This window comes from Leopardus geoffroyi, chromosome B4, assembly GCF_018350155.1.
Source record: "Leopardus geoffroyi isolate Oge1 chromosome B4, O.geoffroyi_Oge1_pat1.0, whole genome shotgun sequence".
NCBI lineage: Eukaryota > Metazoa > Chordata > Mammalia > Carnivora > Felidae > Leopardus > Leopardus geoffroyi.
Window position 1 is genome coordinate 32,185,657 of NC_059341.1, and position 16,127 is coordinate 32,201,783.

General features: G+C 40.1%; 1 protein-coding gene across 5 annotated transcripts in view; it reads left to right on the plus strand.

Moving 5' to 3' along the window:
* CCNY (cyclin Y) overlaps positions 1-16,127 on the plus strand; it is a 320,281-nt gene that overhangs the window by 224,603 nt on the left and 79,551 nt on the right. For all 5 annotated transcript variants that reach the window (XM_045465574.1, XM_045465571.1, XM_045465575.1 and 2 more), the window contains one exon: positions 15,546-15,620. In XM_045465574.1, the coding sequence (XP_045321530.1) occupies positions 15,554-15,620 (67 nt within the window). In that variant the 5' untranslated portion in view covers positions 15,546-15,553. The remainder of the gene's footprint in view (positions 1-15,545; positions 15,621-16,127) is intronic.

A 16,127-nucleotide genomic window follows, 5' to 3' on the forward strand; every position in this document is an offset into this window, starting at 1 on the left:
TGCGGCCTTGACCCACTCTGCCCCTCTGTGGAGGGTCTCACCGAGCAATGGCTGGGTGCCAGCCACACCCAGAAATGCCCACAGGACTGTGCTCCTGCTGATGCCCAGAGACTACAGCCAGGTGCCAGCTCGCCCCGGAAAAAGTTTGTGAGACAGTGTAGCAGCAACGTCTCAGGGATTATGGAAAATCACAACACACATCTGGTACCAGGCTTCACCCCCAACGACCCTGTTCCAGCACCAGCAAATGTGGCCGTTCTCTGTGGTCTGTTGGGCCCAGGTGGCTTCACAACCTCTACCAAATGTCCTTCCAGCAGTGGAACTGCTTTTCCCCATGTGGCCCGAGAACCTCTCAGACCCCACTCTTTTCCTGGGGATTCGCCCTTCCCACCAGAGCACCATCAGGTATCGAGCTGCAGAGTTGCAGACTCTGTGCTCCCCCTGTTTACAGTCTTAATGGAATTTAAACCCTCTCCTTTCTTTCTCCTTTCTCCCTTTTTAGTTCAGTCCCTGAGGCTGTTTCCAGTTTTCCACTTTGTCTCCAGCTTCTTTTGGGGAGGGGTGCTTTTCCTGTATTCTCCTCCCGCCCCTGCCCGCCCCGTCTCTGTCCTCTCTCCGCACACAAAAGTGGCTCCCTGCCTTCCGTGGCTTCTCTCTCCCCAATTTCACCTCTCCACACTGCATACCTGCTGAATTCTGTGGTTCAGGTTGTGCAGATTGTTGTGTTAATCCTCAGATCAGTTTTCTAGGTTTAGTGTTTAGTTTTCTATGGTTAAGTGTTGGTCTGGCTTGTTTCATGGACGTGAGACACACAAAAAACTTCCATGCTATTTGTTTATTTTTCAGAGAGAGAGAATGTGTGTGAGTGGGAAGGTGGGGAGAGGGGGAGAGAGAGAGAGAGAGAGAAGGAGGGAGGGAGAATCCCAAGCAGGCTTCATGCTCAGTAGGGAGCCCAACATAGGGCTCCGCCCCACAACTATTAGATCATGACATGAGCCGATATCAAGAGTTGGACACTTAAGTGACTGAGCCCCCCAGGCACCCCCTGCATTACAGACTCCTGCAGAAGGAAGAACCAATGATTTTTGGAAGAACCAAACCAATGATTGGTGATAGGATTCATGAGCTAGTGGAGGGTAATGAATAATGAAACCCCAGCAACACCAAGTTTAGAAAGGAAGCAGAATCAATGATACTGATTACAATTTGAAACAAATGACATCATTACAAGACCTTGGGAAGTATATGTCAAACAGAACTTTTAAAAAGATTTATTAAAATAGTTAAAAAACTGATTAAATTTGGGAGTGCATCCTTGGAGAGAAAAGGTGGAAAAAATAATCCTTCAAAGGGAATTTGTGCATGGAAGCAAATGATAAACACTTGCACAGCTTAAAATTTCTACCATCATTTGCTTTAAAATATGCAGTTGTAAGCCTGATTTGGGAAATAAATTCATGCTGTTGACCTCCTCTCTGATCATGGACAAAGAAACTACATCATGGAAGGTCAAGAGTTACACAGTAGTTATCATTGAAGCTTTCAGAGTAAACCGTAGGCGGAGAAGGATCAGGAAACTGCTGCCCATACTGGGTTTGCCTCCATTATGCTGGATGGTAACAGTTTAGCTTGTTTAAAAAAAATTTTTTTTTAACGTTTATTTATTTTTGAGACAGAGATAGACAGACTATGAATGGGGGAGGGGCAGAGAGAGAGGGAGACACAGAATCGGAAGCAGGCTCCAGGCTCTGAGCCATCAGCCCAGAGCCTGACGCGGGGCTCGAACTCACGGACCGCGAGATCGTGACCTGAGCTGAAGTCGGACGCTTAACCGACTGAGCCACCCAGGCGCCCCCGGTTAGCTTGTTTAGAGTGGAGAAAATGGTTCCAGGAAATGGGGAACATGAGCAATTAAAGGCATTTTGCACAGCTGTAAGTGTTTGGGGTTTAACTGGATTAATTTCCCACAGGTAGGTTAAACCCAGCAGCACACCCATCCTGTGAGTCTTCCTGTGCTTCCTCCATCCTCTGTGCCTAACCTCTGTGGTTGGCCCCATTATCAAGTGCATTGTCCCTCTATAATATCTTCAGACCATCCATTTCCCTTAACCACCTTCCTTCCCACCTGGATTATGGCCACAGCCTCCTTCCCAATATCCTATCTTCCAGTCTTGTCTTCCTTTCGTTTGTTTTTTCCTACTGTGCATCCCTGGTGATTTTTCTTAAGTGTGTATTTGATCATGTCTCATCACTCCTTCAGTAGTTCCCTGGTGTCCTTGCAATAAAATCCTAACTTCTCAAGAACTCTTTCTCATCACTTCCTCCTTATACTATGACATATTTTAAGTGTGTCTTAAAGGCCTGGTATGCCCCCCTTTTTTTTTTTTTTTAAACTTTTTGTCTTTGATACACTGGTTTCGTCTGCATTAAATACCCTTACTCTTCTCCCCTTTGGGTGGCTGACCCACCTATTCTTTCTGGAAGCCTCAGCTCTCTCCTTGGTTCTCCGATAGCACTTGTCCCTAGTAAAACACAACTGATTTGTCTGCTTCATGCTAGCCTTTCTTCCAGCCTTTATACTCTAGAGGGCCACAGGGTCTTTCACTGACATATTTCTTGCACGTAATGCCTACATCAAATTGATTCTCAATAAATAATTGTTGATTATTGAATTAAGTAATGATAAGGGAGTTAAATGTCTCTTTTCCTGGCTTTCAGAGTGTCATTTTTGGACACTTTTTAGTTGTCTACAGTAGCAGATTTCTTCAATATTATCCATACATAAAAGACCTAGTTATTTGCCTGGTATTAAAATATCAGTGATCCAAGTGGTGTTTTCCTATTTTAATGGTAGTGCTAATTCATGCCTCTCAGGAAAGGCTGGTTGCTAGGAGATTCTTTCTCTTTGAATTAATCTACATTTGTGTTAATGGTTGATCCTTGCCAATTTTTCTTTTTTTCTTTCCTTTAGTTATTGAGAAGAGCTCCTTCATTTGATCATTCTTTTATGTCATTTCCATTTTCTGTTAATTTTTATTGAGTATTTGGACTTTATACACATGGTCCCTATTCTAAAGTGGTACTGATTCCACTCAGGCCTTATGTGGGGCCCGTGAATCCCACAAGGCTTTAACCTGCACTGTCTCTGATCATCACAGGACCCAATGAAGCTCTCAGTTACCATTGTCCTTATTTTATTGAGACTCAAAGAAGTAACATGACTAATTGGCTAAGCAGAAACCAGAATTCAGTCTTTTAGCTTTCCATTGCACATTTTTTAATCTTGTTTTCTGCTGTACTTTAAACACTGTAATATGTGGTTAATAATCTGAGGCCAGGACAAATTAAGCATTGTTCAATTAATTTATCTGATGCATGATTTTTCTGTTGTTTTTTTTTTAAGTTTAAACTTGTCCCTTCACTTTCAAATTTTTTTTCCAGTGGATATCTTTCTAAACAGAGACACCAGCAGCCAGATTTATATTTTTGAACATCATCAGTGGCTTGTCCCACTTTGTTCACAGGAAAAATGCAGCTTCTTGTTCTGGCATTCATGGTGTTCTGCAGTTTGGCCTGAATCCACTTTTCTTGCTTTTCTTTCTGAACTCTCCAGACTTGCTTGTATGTCTCCTGGCTATCCCCTAATAAGTTTTTGTCTACCATGTGCCTTGGCCCATCCTCTTCATTCTGGCTGAAATGCTGTCCCGCTCTGAGCACCTTTCTTCAAATAAAAATCTGTCAGGTTCACTGAAATCTCATCTGTTCTAGGAAATCATCTCTGTTCTACCAGTAAAGCTTGGAGCACTTCCTTCATGTGATCCTTTCTGCATTCTGAATCTCTTAAGGATTATTTGAGGAAATATTATTTGTGTGTATATTTTATATTTGTGTATATTATTTGTGTGTATGATTATTTGTGTGTATATGTGTCAGGAGATAGAAGCTCCTTGATAGTGTGGACCGTACTGGAGTATCTTTGTGTTAATATGTGTGTTTGGTTCAGTACTGTGGTGGTGTATAGAAGGTATCTGAATACATTCCCTGACCTTTATGCAGTCAGTATGCATTTGGGGGATTGGACAGTCAAACCAATGGTTGTGGAGGTAGAAGAAAATTGCTAGAACACAACATGCACCAAGCTTGGTTGGAGTGGAGAAGGACAAGTGAGTGAACCTAGATGAGTCAAGAAATCTTCCAGGGACTACAAGCCTTGGACTTGAGGTGGGAGCAGCAATGCGCTGACCTAGAGAGGGTTGTTCTTGGCAGAGGGGATGGTCTGGTCAAGCCCATGAAAAACCAAGGATATTAGCTGAGGGGGTGGGGGGGGGGGTGGCAAAGTATAAGGGTATAAGTCAAAGATAAGTGGGAAATCAGGTCAGCCAGTTGTATAGGGCTGACCAGTTATACAGAGGAATGATGACTGAGCATGTAAGCCAGTGAGAGCTAGTCTTGTTTTCTAAGTGGATGATTATATGCAAATAACAGTTTTGTTGTGTGTCCCAATACTGTGGGTATAACAAAATATTTTTTAATGTGTCAGCTTATATCTGTGCTTCCACTAAATCTAATACGGGAGTAGGCAGTAGCACTGTTCTTGTTGTCCCCCCCCCCCCCGCCCCCCACCCAAATGACTTTCATAACCTTTTTTATGTTCTTCCTTGCCTGACCTCTAGTGGATGTAATAGTAATCAGCAAAATGCTCAAAGGAGAGCAATGTGAAGCAATGTGAAACAATGGAAAAGCCACTGCCTGAATTTTCAGTTTTAAAGTAGAAGAGATAGTTTGTAATATGAACTGTGAGTAGACAGGGTGATAATCTTTAAACTTTCAAACACTTGGATTGGTAATTCTGTGTGCAGGGACCTTGTCTGATGTTCAGTGCTATATCCCCAGCTCACCATGTAGCAAGGGGTCTGACATGGGGTAGGTATGATGCTGAATAAGGATGTGTGTGTATGTGAATAATTGTATGTGTGTATGAGTTGTGTGTGTGCGTGCAGAATATCTATATGTAGACATTTATTTTAGCTCTTTTTATAAAATACTATAATTTTCTGTATAAGATCTTACAGTCTTGTTAAATTTAAGGATAGTTTTTTTGTAGCTTAGTAAATTGAGCCTTTTTAATATTATCATTATTACATTTGTTAGTTGTTTATTGCTCTAGGCCACAGTGTTTCTCCGTGAATGCCCCATTGGCATTGTGAGGCACAGTTACTCATTGTGTGGAACTATGGTAACAGATAAGTAGCAGCTGCTTAGTATCATAACAGCCAAAACTGTCCCCATACACTTCTAAACACCCCTGGGGTAAGGGAGATAGTGCTGCTCCTTTAGCTGAGCACTATTGCTAAGGTAAATGAATGATAGTAATTTCTATATCTTAATTTGTATATAATGCCAATAGATTTGTAAAGCCCCTTGTATTTTCTAAGTATAGGATTATATACAAATAACAACAGTTACGTTTCTTTCCAATCCAATAAATTCTCCTTTTATTATTTTTTTTCTTGTCCCATCTCTTAACAATGTTGCACCGAAGGTAACTGGATCCCAGCCTCATTCCTGACCTCAGGAGAATGCACCTAATGTTTCACCATTAAGTATGAGGATTGCTTTAGGTTTTGGGCTAACAGCCTTTATTAAGGTTTAGGTTAAAGAGATTTGCTAAGAGTCTTTTATCAGGTTAAAGAGATTTGCTAAGAGTCTTTTTTATCCTGAATGGTTATGGAGTACAGAACCACTATTAGTTGGACTTTTTCATTTTATACATTATTAACTCTTTATCTCTCTGTGCTTTGTTCTAAGTGATTTTCTTAGATATGTTTTTCAGGCCACCAATTCTGTGTTCAGGTGTGTCTAATCTGTAATTTAACCCATCTATTCAGTTTTAGATTTTAATGACTGTGTTTTTAATTTCTGGAATATATATGTGTTTACATGTATATGTATACATACATGTGTATGTGTATATGAACATATATATGGACATGGGTTTTTTCCAAAATGCTCTCTTTGCCTTATGTTTTTCTTTATGTGTTTAGGTAGCATATATTTATTTAATGGTCTCTATACAGTTGTTTTATTATCCCAAGTTCTTGGAAGCTTAATCTTGCTATGTGTTGTGTCCTCTGACTCTTGCTTCTAATGGATTATTTCCTCCTGTGTCTTGCCATTTGGAATGGTGAGACTGTCTTTAGAGAGCATAAGCTGGTGGAGCTCTGGGAAGCAGGATTTTTCAAGTGGTTTACAATTAATTCTGTCAGGTAGCCGGGGATATCTGACATGTGACCAATTTTGTATAAATGTATCTAGGGATTCCTGAACTATGTGTGTAGAATAGAGCAGAATTCCAAAACCACATGAGAGATACGGACACACCAATGTTTACCAGTTACTAGGTGATTAGGAGCCTTTTCCTCTCTCCCTGTCTCAGTCCAGCCTCCTTTTACCTCTGGGTTCATGACATTGTTTTTTTCCAATTTAGTTTTGTTGAGATTGTAGCCCATATATGTAAAACCATCACTTCTAACTTCTGTCCACTCTAAGGGCTTATATCCTATCCTGTAGGACATTAAAATAAAGTTTCTAAACCAAAGCACTTTCTTTTTTACTTTTTTTAATTTATTTTGAGAGAGAGAGTGCATGAGCAGGGGAGGGGCAGGGAGAGAGGGAGAGAGAGAATCCCAGGCAGGCTCTGCACTGACAGTGCAGAGCCCCATGCAGTGCTCGATTTCACAAAATTGTGAGATCATGATCTGAAGCCAAAATCAAGAGTCAGACACTTAACCGACTGAGCCACCAGGTGCCCCTAAACCAATGCACTTTTATTTTTTTATTTATTAAAAAAATTTTTTTTTAATGTTTATTTATTTATTTATTTTTTTTTTATTTTTATTTTTTTTTTTTTTAATTTTTTTTTTTCAACGTTTATTTATTTTTTTTGCGACAGAGAGAGAGACAGAGCATGAACGGGGGAGGGGCAGAGAGAGAGGGAGACACAGAATCGGAAACAGGCTCCAGGCTCTGAGCCATCAGCCCAGAGCCCGACGCGGGGCTCGAACTCCCGGACCGCGAGATCGTGACCTGGCTGAAGTCGGATGCTTAACCGACTGCGCCACCCAGGCGCCCCGAATGTTTATTTATTTTTGAGAGAGACAGAGACAGAATGCGAGTGGGTTGGGGCAGAGAGAGAGGGAGGCACAGAATCCGAAGCAGGCTCCAGGCTCCGAGTTGTCAGCACAGAGCCCAATGCAGTGCTCAAACTCACAAGCCGTGAGATGATGACCTGAGCCTAAGCCGGACGTTCAACTTACTGAGCCACTCAGGCGCCCCCCAAAGCACTTTTAAATAAATGAGGTTAGATTAGTAATTATGCCAGGATAATAGGTGAGACCTAAGACCCAGCTCACATTGCTGGATGGCCCATCCATGCTGGAAGACCTCAGTTCTGTTTCTCGTTAGGCCTCAGGTCATGTCCCTCATTTTCTTGGCATACTCTCTTCTAGGCCTTTAAAAGGATGTCTTATATTTTATTTCACATTCTTAAGTGCTTGTAGTGTGAGAGCTTTTAGTTTTTCTGCTGTATTGGCAGAATAATCTGTCTTTAGTTTCAATGTTAAGATCTTTAAGGGGCACTTCGGTGGCTCAGTGGGTTAAGTGTCTGACTTTAGCTCAGGTCACAATCTCATGGTTCGTGGGTTTGGGCCCCACGTCGGGCTCTGTGCTGACAGCTCAGAGCCTGGAGCCTGCTTCAGATTCTGTGTCTCCATCTCTGTCTGCCCCTCCCTGGCTCATGCTCTGTGCCTCTCTATCTCTCAAAAATAAACAAACATTAAAAAAATAAGATCTTTATCTCCTTTGGTTCATCTTAAGATAGAGTATTAGAAAGAGACAGTGGAGAGACTTGGGGGGGGGACGGGAATAGGGAGGGAGAGTAAGAGGAGGAAAAGAGTGAGTGAAGGAGATACTGAGAGACAGGTTGGAAAGAGGTAGAGACGCAGATAGGTAGGTTGATGGAGAGAAAGAGAGCACACGAATGAGAGTCAGACGTGTGTGCAGAGAGATGCACACAGAGACACAAACATGCAGGCACAGACTCAGACCTGGAAATTCACCACATAGGTGTGTGGACCCAGAGATACGTGCTCACAAAGCCCCATACATGGTCCACCCTCAGGGGTGCAGGCAGCTAAAAGTAGAGAGTAAAAACAGAAAATAACCAAATCTAAGAGTGTTAGAATAGTTGTAGGAATAAACTCAAAATCAGCGGGAGTAGAAAAGATGGCTTTAGAGTTAACTGGAATTTTGGAACCAGCAGTTTGTGGCCACAGCAACAGTGGTTATTATAAATGGGAATGTGATGTGGGCTGTTGGCATTGGGCTTGCCTGGTAGCAACCGATGGAGCAAACCAGTCGGGGCATGGGGGTCAAGCATTTGATTTTGGGCTCATTGCACTAATAAATGGAAATAATCACTGATTTTTAAGCAGTGGGACAATAGTAATTTTTTAAAAAGTAAACGAACCTAATTTAAAATTAACAGTCTATTTGTTGATTTCATCATTGCCTTGAAGATCATAGCCAGATTTAGAAATAAATCTACCTAAAACTGAAATTAAAAGTTTGAGATTTTGATCATGTCAGATATTTGTCTAAAGACAGGAAACGATGATCACCTGAGGCTGGCAGTGCAGAAAAAAGAGGTAGAAGGTGGAAAGTTTCTGTTTTGTGCATGTTGTCTTTGGTGCCTCCTCTTCCATCCATATTAGACCCAGTACATTTTAGGCCTTGCTGCACTTTCTTTTCCTTTTTTGGTTTTCCTAGCATTCTAGGCCAGGAATGATAGATGATGACTCCTGCTTATCCTGGGAATTATTTTATTACATGAGTCTTTTATAATGCTGGTGCTGGTTTAAAAGCCAAGATGAGTAATTGTGGACCTTTGATATTGCGACATCTGTGGAAAGAACAAGAAAATTAGGTTACCTGGCATAGGAAAATACTGCTGAATTAAACTGGTTGGCAAGCACACCCTTTGATTTTTTTCAGTTTTGAATAAAGGGATTCCATCATCACCTGTACTCAGCTGAAATGGGCTGAGAGCGGTGTGACCGAACATCTCTGTTATCACCTGAAAGTCAGGCAGTAGAGTATCAGAATGTCTGTTCCATTAATATTTTAATTTGACTGTGGATTAATAAATATCATCATGATAAAGAAGCAGTCAGTAGTTTAAAATTCTGCTTCCCAAGATTTAGGTTGAAGTCAGTGCTAGGAATCCCATAACATTTCTTAAAACTGCCTTTTCTCTCTGAAGTTTCATTGCCTCAGAGGCTAGTTCATCTTGTCATTATGGATCACCTTGTCCTTTTTTTTTTTTTAAGAGGTAGGAGAACCTGTATCAGGAGTGTGAAACACTGAAGTTTTAAACATCAGTTTCCAACCGGGAGTCCTTAGAAAACAGATATTGTATAATGATGGTTTAGCATTATCTTTATTGTCTTTTTTAGCATGCATATATTGAGTGTTTTTTGTCTTTAGCACTGAGCTAGATGCTGTGGAGTAATGTTTTTTTAATACCTTAAAATTTTGATAGCCATTCTTTATGGGGCACCTATTGTGTGTCAGATACCCTGTTTTTTGCTTTATATGAAAAAATTCTAATCTTCACAGGAGTCCTCTAAGTTAGGTTATTTGTCCATCTTATAGATGGGGAAAATGAAACCCAGAATAGTATGACAATTTGCCTAAGGGCATGGAGTTAGCAGAGATGTATTAAAATCTAGATCTTTTACATTATGTAGGGTGCTATTTCTACTCCACCATTTGAGCTTCTCTTTGGGGAGTGAATGATTCTGAAAACTCCAGTACAGTTGATTTTCAGCATTCTTAATGTGGGTTGTAGAATTCAGAGTGTTCTTGATTGGTTTTTTATTCTTTTGTTTTCTCTGCTAGAATTTCACACCTTAGAATTAGAAGGATGCTCTGTTAGAGCAGGAACTTGATCTGTTTTGTTCACTTCTGTATCCTCAGTATGTGGAACTCAACAGTACCTGACACTTAGAAGATGCTCGTTGATTGTTGAATGAATGAATGAAAAACTTGGCAGGTTGGACTTGCCTTGACAAACATCCACAGTATTCATACTCATGGTATCTAATAAAATGCTAATTTGACCCATCATAATGTAATTATTAAGGCAAATATGTGATAGAAATAATATTTTAAAGTCATCTAAATACATATTTTGTCTCACCACCATTACTTTGAAAATCAAGAATGCATTCTCATGTCTAGGAAATAGTTCATGTAGATAATAGGAAAGGTAAAGAAAGACACAGACATGTTTACCAACCCAAAGTCATCTTTTGTTATCACAGGACTGAGCACAGTACCTGGCATATAGTATAGACTCAATGAGTGTTTGTTCAGTTTAACTTAATTGAATTGAATGGACTTGCCAGGAGGGGAAAAACGCAGTATAACAGATGCAGTGCTTTCCTTAAGCATTTTTAAACACACTATTCTTTGTCTCATAGGATTTGGTTAGATATTTCATTCTTCATTATTTATTGCTGGTCCTGTACTTTGATGGGGTCATGTACTTCATCTTGTCTCACTGACTAAATTGTAAATTCTTGTTGGATAAACTGCATCTCAGCCTTCTCTGTGCCCCTTCCAGAGATTGCCCAACTACTGACATCGCAGAGCTGTTGGCTCCTATGTGGTGTCACTAGCCAGCTTATCTCTGTGGGTCTTTTCTTGGGGATGGAAGTACTGCAGTGGGGATTTACTCTTTTTAGTAAGAATAGTGTGGTCTCCACTAAAATTATATTTAAATGGCACCCTGCCAAGTAGATATTTAATTTTGTAAGTTATTACTTCTTCTGGATAAGTTAGCACATTAGGTACTTCAGGAGTTTGATGGGCCAGGTGGGAAAAATCAAAGCCTTGAGTGCTCTGGGAAGGTGAGTTTGAGGGCAAGGCTAGGGCTGTGTGAGTTTCCAGGAGAGGATTTGCGGAGGGTGAGGAGTACTTGATATGGTGGTGGATTGAAGGAGGATTATTGGAACAATTAGTGTTTAAACTATGACTTTAAGATAGGCAGTATACTGTCAGTTAGGACTTTAGCAGAATGGTTAGCATTCTTTAGCAGTGAAGTTTATTTCATCTATAATTTCTGATTTTAAGCTTAATATTTCATGAATTTCTTCCTTTTGATTCTTGCCATTCAGAAACATCACTGAGCTGAACTGAGATGACTACCCTCTTCCGTGTGTGTTCAACTTGTTAACATTTGGAGTATCACTTTTCCTGATTGTCTGCAGTATGGGGATTTTTTTCTCAATGTCTAAAGTAGTAGTTTTGTCATGCTTGACTTCAGAGTATAAGTTTGGGTGATATGGCCGGTTTATTTTTCTTGGCTTGTGAGAATGCTGCCTTTTCCCATTTTTTGTTCCCTGAAAAGTTGGAGTTCTCTTGCCAAAGCACATATTGTAATTGCCATATTTCTCTTCAGGATCTGGGGTTGCTCTTTTAAACCTGTGTGTAGGATATGGCTGCAGTTCCTTGTACCTTTGTCTTCTGCCGTTGTGCATATTTAAATCAGTGACAGATAAACTGGGTTCTGTGGTTGGCCCACCTTCACATTAAGTTGCTCTGAGAGATCTGGCTTTTAGACTTGTTCTGTGCAAAGTTAGCCTGTTGGCCTGTACGTGGCAAAAGTTTTAGCACTTTCCTTTCTGTGGTTAGGAAATATGAATCTGGGTTAGGATTGGAGAAAATGCAAACCAGCATGTTGTTAAATGCTTTTTTCTGAGTAATGTCCTGGCAGCTTGTGAAAGTGTTGTGCTCTAATGTATCAACATCTGGGCATGCTTTCAGATGACAATTAGCTGATGATCTCTGATGTCCTCAGCAGTGCTGCATGTACTCTTGCATCTAGAAGAAGAGATTTCCTTGATATTTCTTTGTGTAGAGATTTCCTGGTTATTTCATCCAGGATCTAGATCCTAAAATTTAAATTCCAGGGAGAACTTGAGAAAGATTATGTGAACCCAGCTTTAAGGGCTTTTGGATTTTCCTCTGTGTTTTCTTTTGCCTGCTTCCTATTTCATACTCTAGTCCTTCTAGGGCGGTCAGGACCTGAGGCAAGATCAGGCCTAGAAGGGGTAGTGGGAAAAACCCTGGACTCTTCATTTCAGCTGGAGACCAGAGTTTTGGTTCACTTAACCTCTCTCAGCCTCACTTGCCTTATCTGTGAGTATCATGTCAAACTCTGATCTTGAAGACTCCTCTGAACTCTTTATGACTTGCTCTGTGTCATTGAACTGGGTAGAGATGATACCTGGCCTGTCACTCACACAGGAAACCATCTCTGACATGAGCGAGTGTTATGTTCAGACCTGCAATTATGACTTGGCCATGAAGGAAACCTACAGTAGCCTCTTGCTGTATCACGCTTGGTAGGGACAGTGTAAAACATGATTCCTTGCTGTTTGGGTTCTGCCAGGAAGAACAAGCAGTTGCTACCATCCCCTGCCGCCTGTGGCCCTGTTCTGTTTAGACCAGGAGGTGTTAGTGTACACACATGGTGGCTGCTGGCAGGACGAAGGCACCTCCACTCAGGGGTCTCTCACAGCCCATAGTCTTTTGTCATGAGTTCCTTACAGCACGCGGCCAGTGCCGGTGGGGACACTGATCTTGGTGTCTGTGTGCCAGTCCTCTCTGACCTGTGGGAAAGGGGTGTGACAGCCACAGCCAAGAGAGCCTCAGGGCACCTCATGGGAACACCAGCATGGGCTGTAGAAATAATAGGCCAGGCACCTAGAAGATAATGAAGGCTTGAAATCATTTTTCACAAGTTGTTTTAAAACGTAAGTGTTTGCAATTACAAAACTTAAAAAAAAACAAAGTAATAAAAATATGCTCAAGGCGGGAAGCTTAGAAAACATGGAAAAGCAAAAAAAAAAAAAAAAAAAAGAAAGAAAGAAAGAAAAGAAAAGAAAAAAAAGGGCTCAGTTGCATTATTCAAAGGTAACCAAATGTTAGTATATATTCTTTTAAAATGTATTCTATACCTATGCATATCCTCCCTCCAGATGATATCATGCTGCTTTCTTCACCTAATGGCATATGGTATTGCTATTTCAACATTAATAAAATATTCATGTTGAATATTTCATGTTTTTTTTAAATTATGAAATAGTCTTTATTTGTTGAAGTATATTGGCATACAAAATATAGTTTCAGGTGTACAATGTAGTGATTTGACAATTCTATACATTATACTGTGTTCCCCATGATGAATGTAGTTCACATGATTTTTTTATGGTGGCATAGCATTCCACCATCTAGGCACACTATTATTTACTAGAACAAATGCCCTGTTATTGGCAGCCCTCTCTCACAATCTGTGAATGTCTCCATTCTTAGCAATTTCTAGGCTTTGTGACCATTATAGCATAGAATCCTGATCTCTAGGGATTGTCTTCCAGGATATTCTTGAACTAAAAAAATTTTTTTAATGTTTTTATTTTTGAGAGAGAGAGAGCGCATGAGCAGGGGAGGGGCAGAGAGAGAGGGAGACAGAGAACCCTGCTCTGTCAGCACAGAGCCTGACATGGGGCTTGAACCCATGAACCATGAGATTGTGACAATGTATAATGGACTGAGCCACCCAGGTGCCCCCATTCTTGAATTTTGAAGTGGCAGGCTCTCAATTCCCTAAGAAATGGCAGTCTTGTGGGGTCCACTGTTGGCTTGAAACAGAAAAACTTTACATTTTTGCTTGCGGTGAAATGACTCTTAAAGAGAACTGGTCTGCATAGTATGGCCTATTTTTCAAACATCTAGATTAAAAATCTGTCATTAGACAGTCTTCCCACAACCACACCCCTGCAAACAAAACAAAACAAAACAAAACAGAAAACAAACAAACCAACCTGGTTTGGTAGATGAGTCCAAAATGGGTATTAAGGGAACCAACCAAGAGGTTGCAGTGCTCACACTGTCCAAAGCTGAGGAATTGGGTGCTTGCTTTTGCTCCACCACCAGCATGGAACACCACAGGCACATTGGTTTTCAGTTGATATTTTTCTGTGGGGACTATAAGTTAAGGTTTTGGAAGTTAACAACATTCATCATGGCTGGGATTACATATATGCCCTCAGTTTTCATATGCTGAAGTCTTCAAAAAAAATAATTGTGAGTAGCACATTTGTTATTTGACCTTTTTAGAACAAAATTCTACTTGAACAGGAAACCCCTTCATAAAAACTCATTTTCACCAGGAGATATCTGGCCTAAATTTATCTAGTTCAAACTGAGGCAAGTATGAGAATTGTCTTTTTTGGCCTGTCTTTCTCCTCCCACCGGCTTTAGCTATGAAACTGCTACACTGTGTATATAATTTTAGTAGTTGTCATAGAAGAAGGACCAGATAATTGAAATAGCATTTAAGATTCAATTTGCATTTCTTTAATCAAGGACCCATGAGAGGTCAGGAACTATAGTCCAGTAAGTGATTGACTGATGTGGGAAGATTGCCTCACTTCAGAGGTTTGCTGAGGTGAGTCTCTGTGGATGAGTGATTAGTAGGTGTTGCTTCTGGTATGTATATGACCGTCCTTTTTTTTTTTTCCCCTTTCCTTTTATTTTTGACTTGATTAGCTGTTAAAACTAAAGATAGATACCATCCATTTTTATTGGTATTGATTAGTTTTCTTTGAAAATTTATTGAAATAATTGAACTCAAAATAGTTTTCATTCTGATTGCAGAGAAGGTTGACTACTGGAGACTGGAATCTTAGGTCCCACCTGGAGGGGCTAGCAGCTGCTGCGTCCCAGCCCATTGTACCATTGGGGTGGGGAGCCAGTGTTGCCAAATGATCTGATTTCTCAAGAGAAGCTGGAAATATAGATTTTTTTTCTTTGTGGTATGCTTGATATATGCTTGATATATAAAAATCATTTTATGTTGGGTCAAATTAAAAAGAAATGGATGAATCAGATGAAACATATCCATGGCCCCAGATTATGCCCACAGATGGCTAATATGAGGCCTCTACTCTGAAGGGTAAGTTTCGCCTTTTTAGAAAAGAACTGTTAATTAAGCAGAGTTTGTGGATGCTGATTTGGCTTAGATCATTCTATTTCAATCACCTGTAATAAGGAAATACCACTCACATAACTGCAGATTTTAGGTGAGTCCATTGTAGCACATAATTCTCCTTCAGTGGTATAACTCTTTCTTGCTGTTCTGTAGTATCCTGGGCACAGAGCAGATTTTTAAAAAGAAAATGGAGTTTTAGGCCAGCAGATCTCCCAGCAAGTGTCTAATTTTTGTGTGTGACTTTCTCAGATTTCTAAATAGCAGTGTTCTCAATTGAACCTAGAAGGATCTATCAACACAATAACTGGGTTTTTTTAAATACATCCTTGAACGTATTAGCAATTTAAGGTTAAAAAAAACTGAAAATTAATCTTGACTTCCCTTAGTTATCAAATGAATATTGATGTATTTTCTTTTTCTTTCTTTAAAGATTTGAACATGGAATTCAATCCTTCAGACCATCCTCGGGCCAGCACAATATTCCTCAGTAAATCTCAGACAGACGGTAGGTTACTAATTTATTGTGTTTCTTAGGGGGAAAAAAGGCTCATGTTGGTAACCTAAGTCTTGATTTTCTACTGGATGTGATTCTCAAGGTAAAAATAGAATCCCCTTTAGTAATCCCCAAAGTGTGTTGTTTGATGGTGTTCTCTGGGGTTTCTTTCTTTTGTAGTAAGTTACGTTTTTAGAATTTCCTGTTTGCAGCAACTATCCTCATTTTGCCAGTTTGCTGAATTATTTCTGTGTACTTTCTATAGTAGCAGTTTTTACAGTAGAGTCAGACATTTTCCTTTAGGAATTAATATTTACATAAAACTCTAAAGATCGGAAGTGTTTGTTTTTTTAGTTTGTTAAAGAAAGCAAAATATAATCCTTAAATATAAGCAGTAATATCTCTGTTGTGCCATTTGAGAACTGAATTGAACCTGTATACTAAGGTAGATGTGTTCTTTTTGCCAAACATCTACTAACCAGCTTATTCTGCAATCTTTGTGGTTTGCCCCAGGTATGT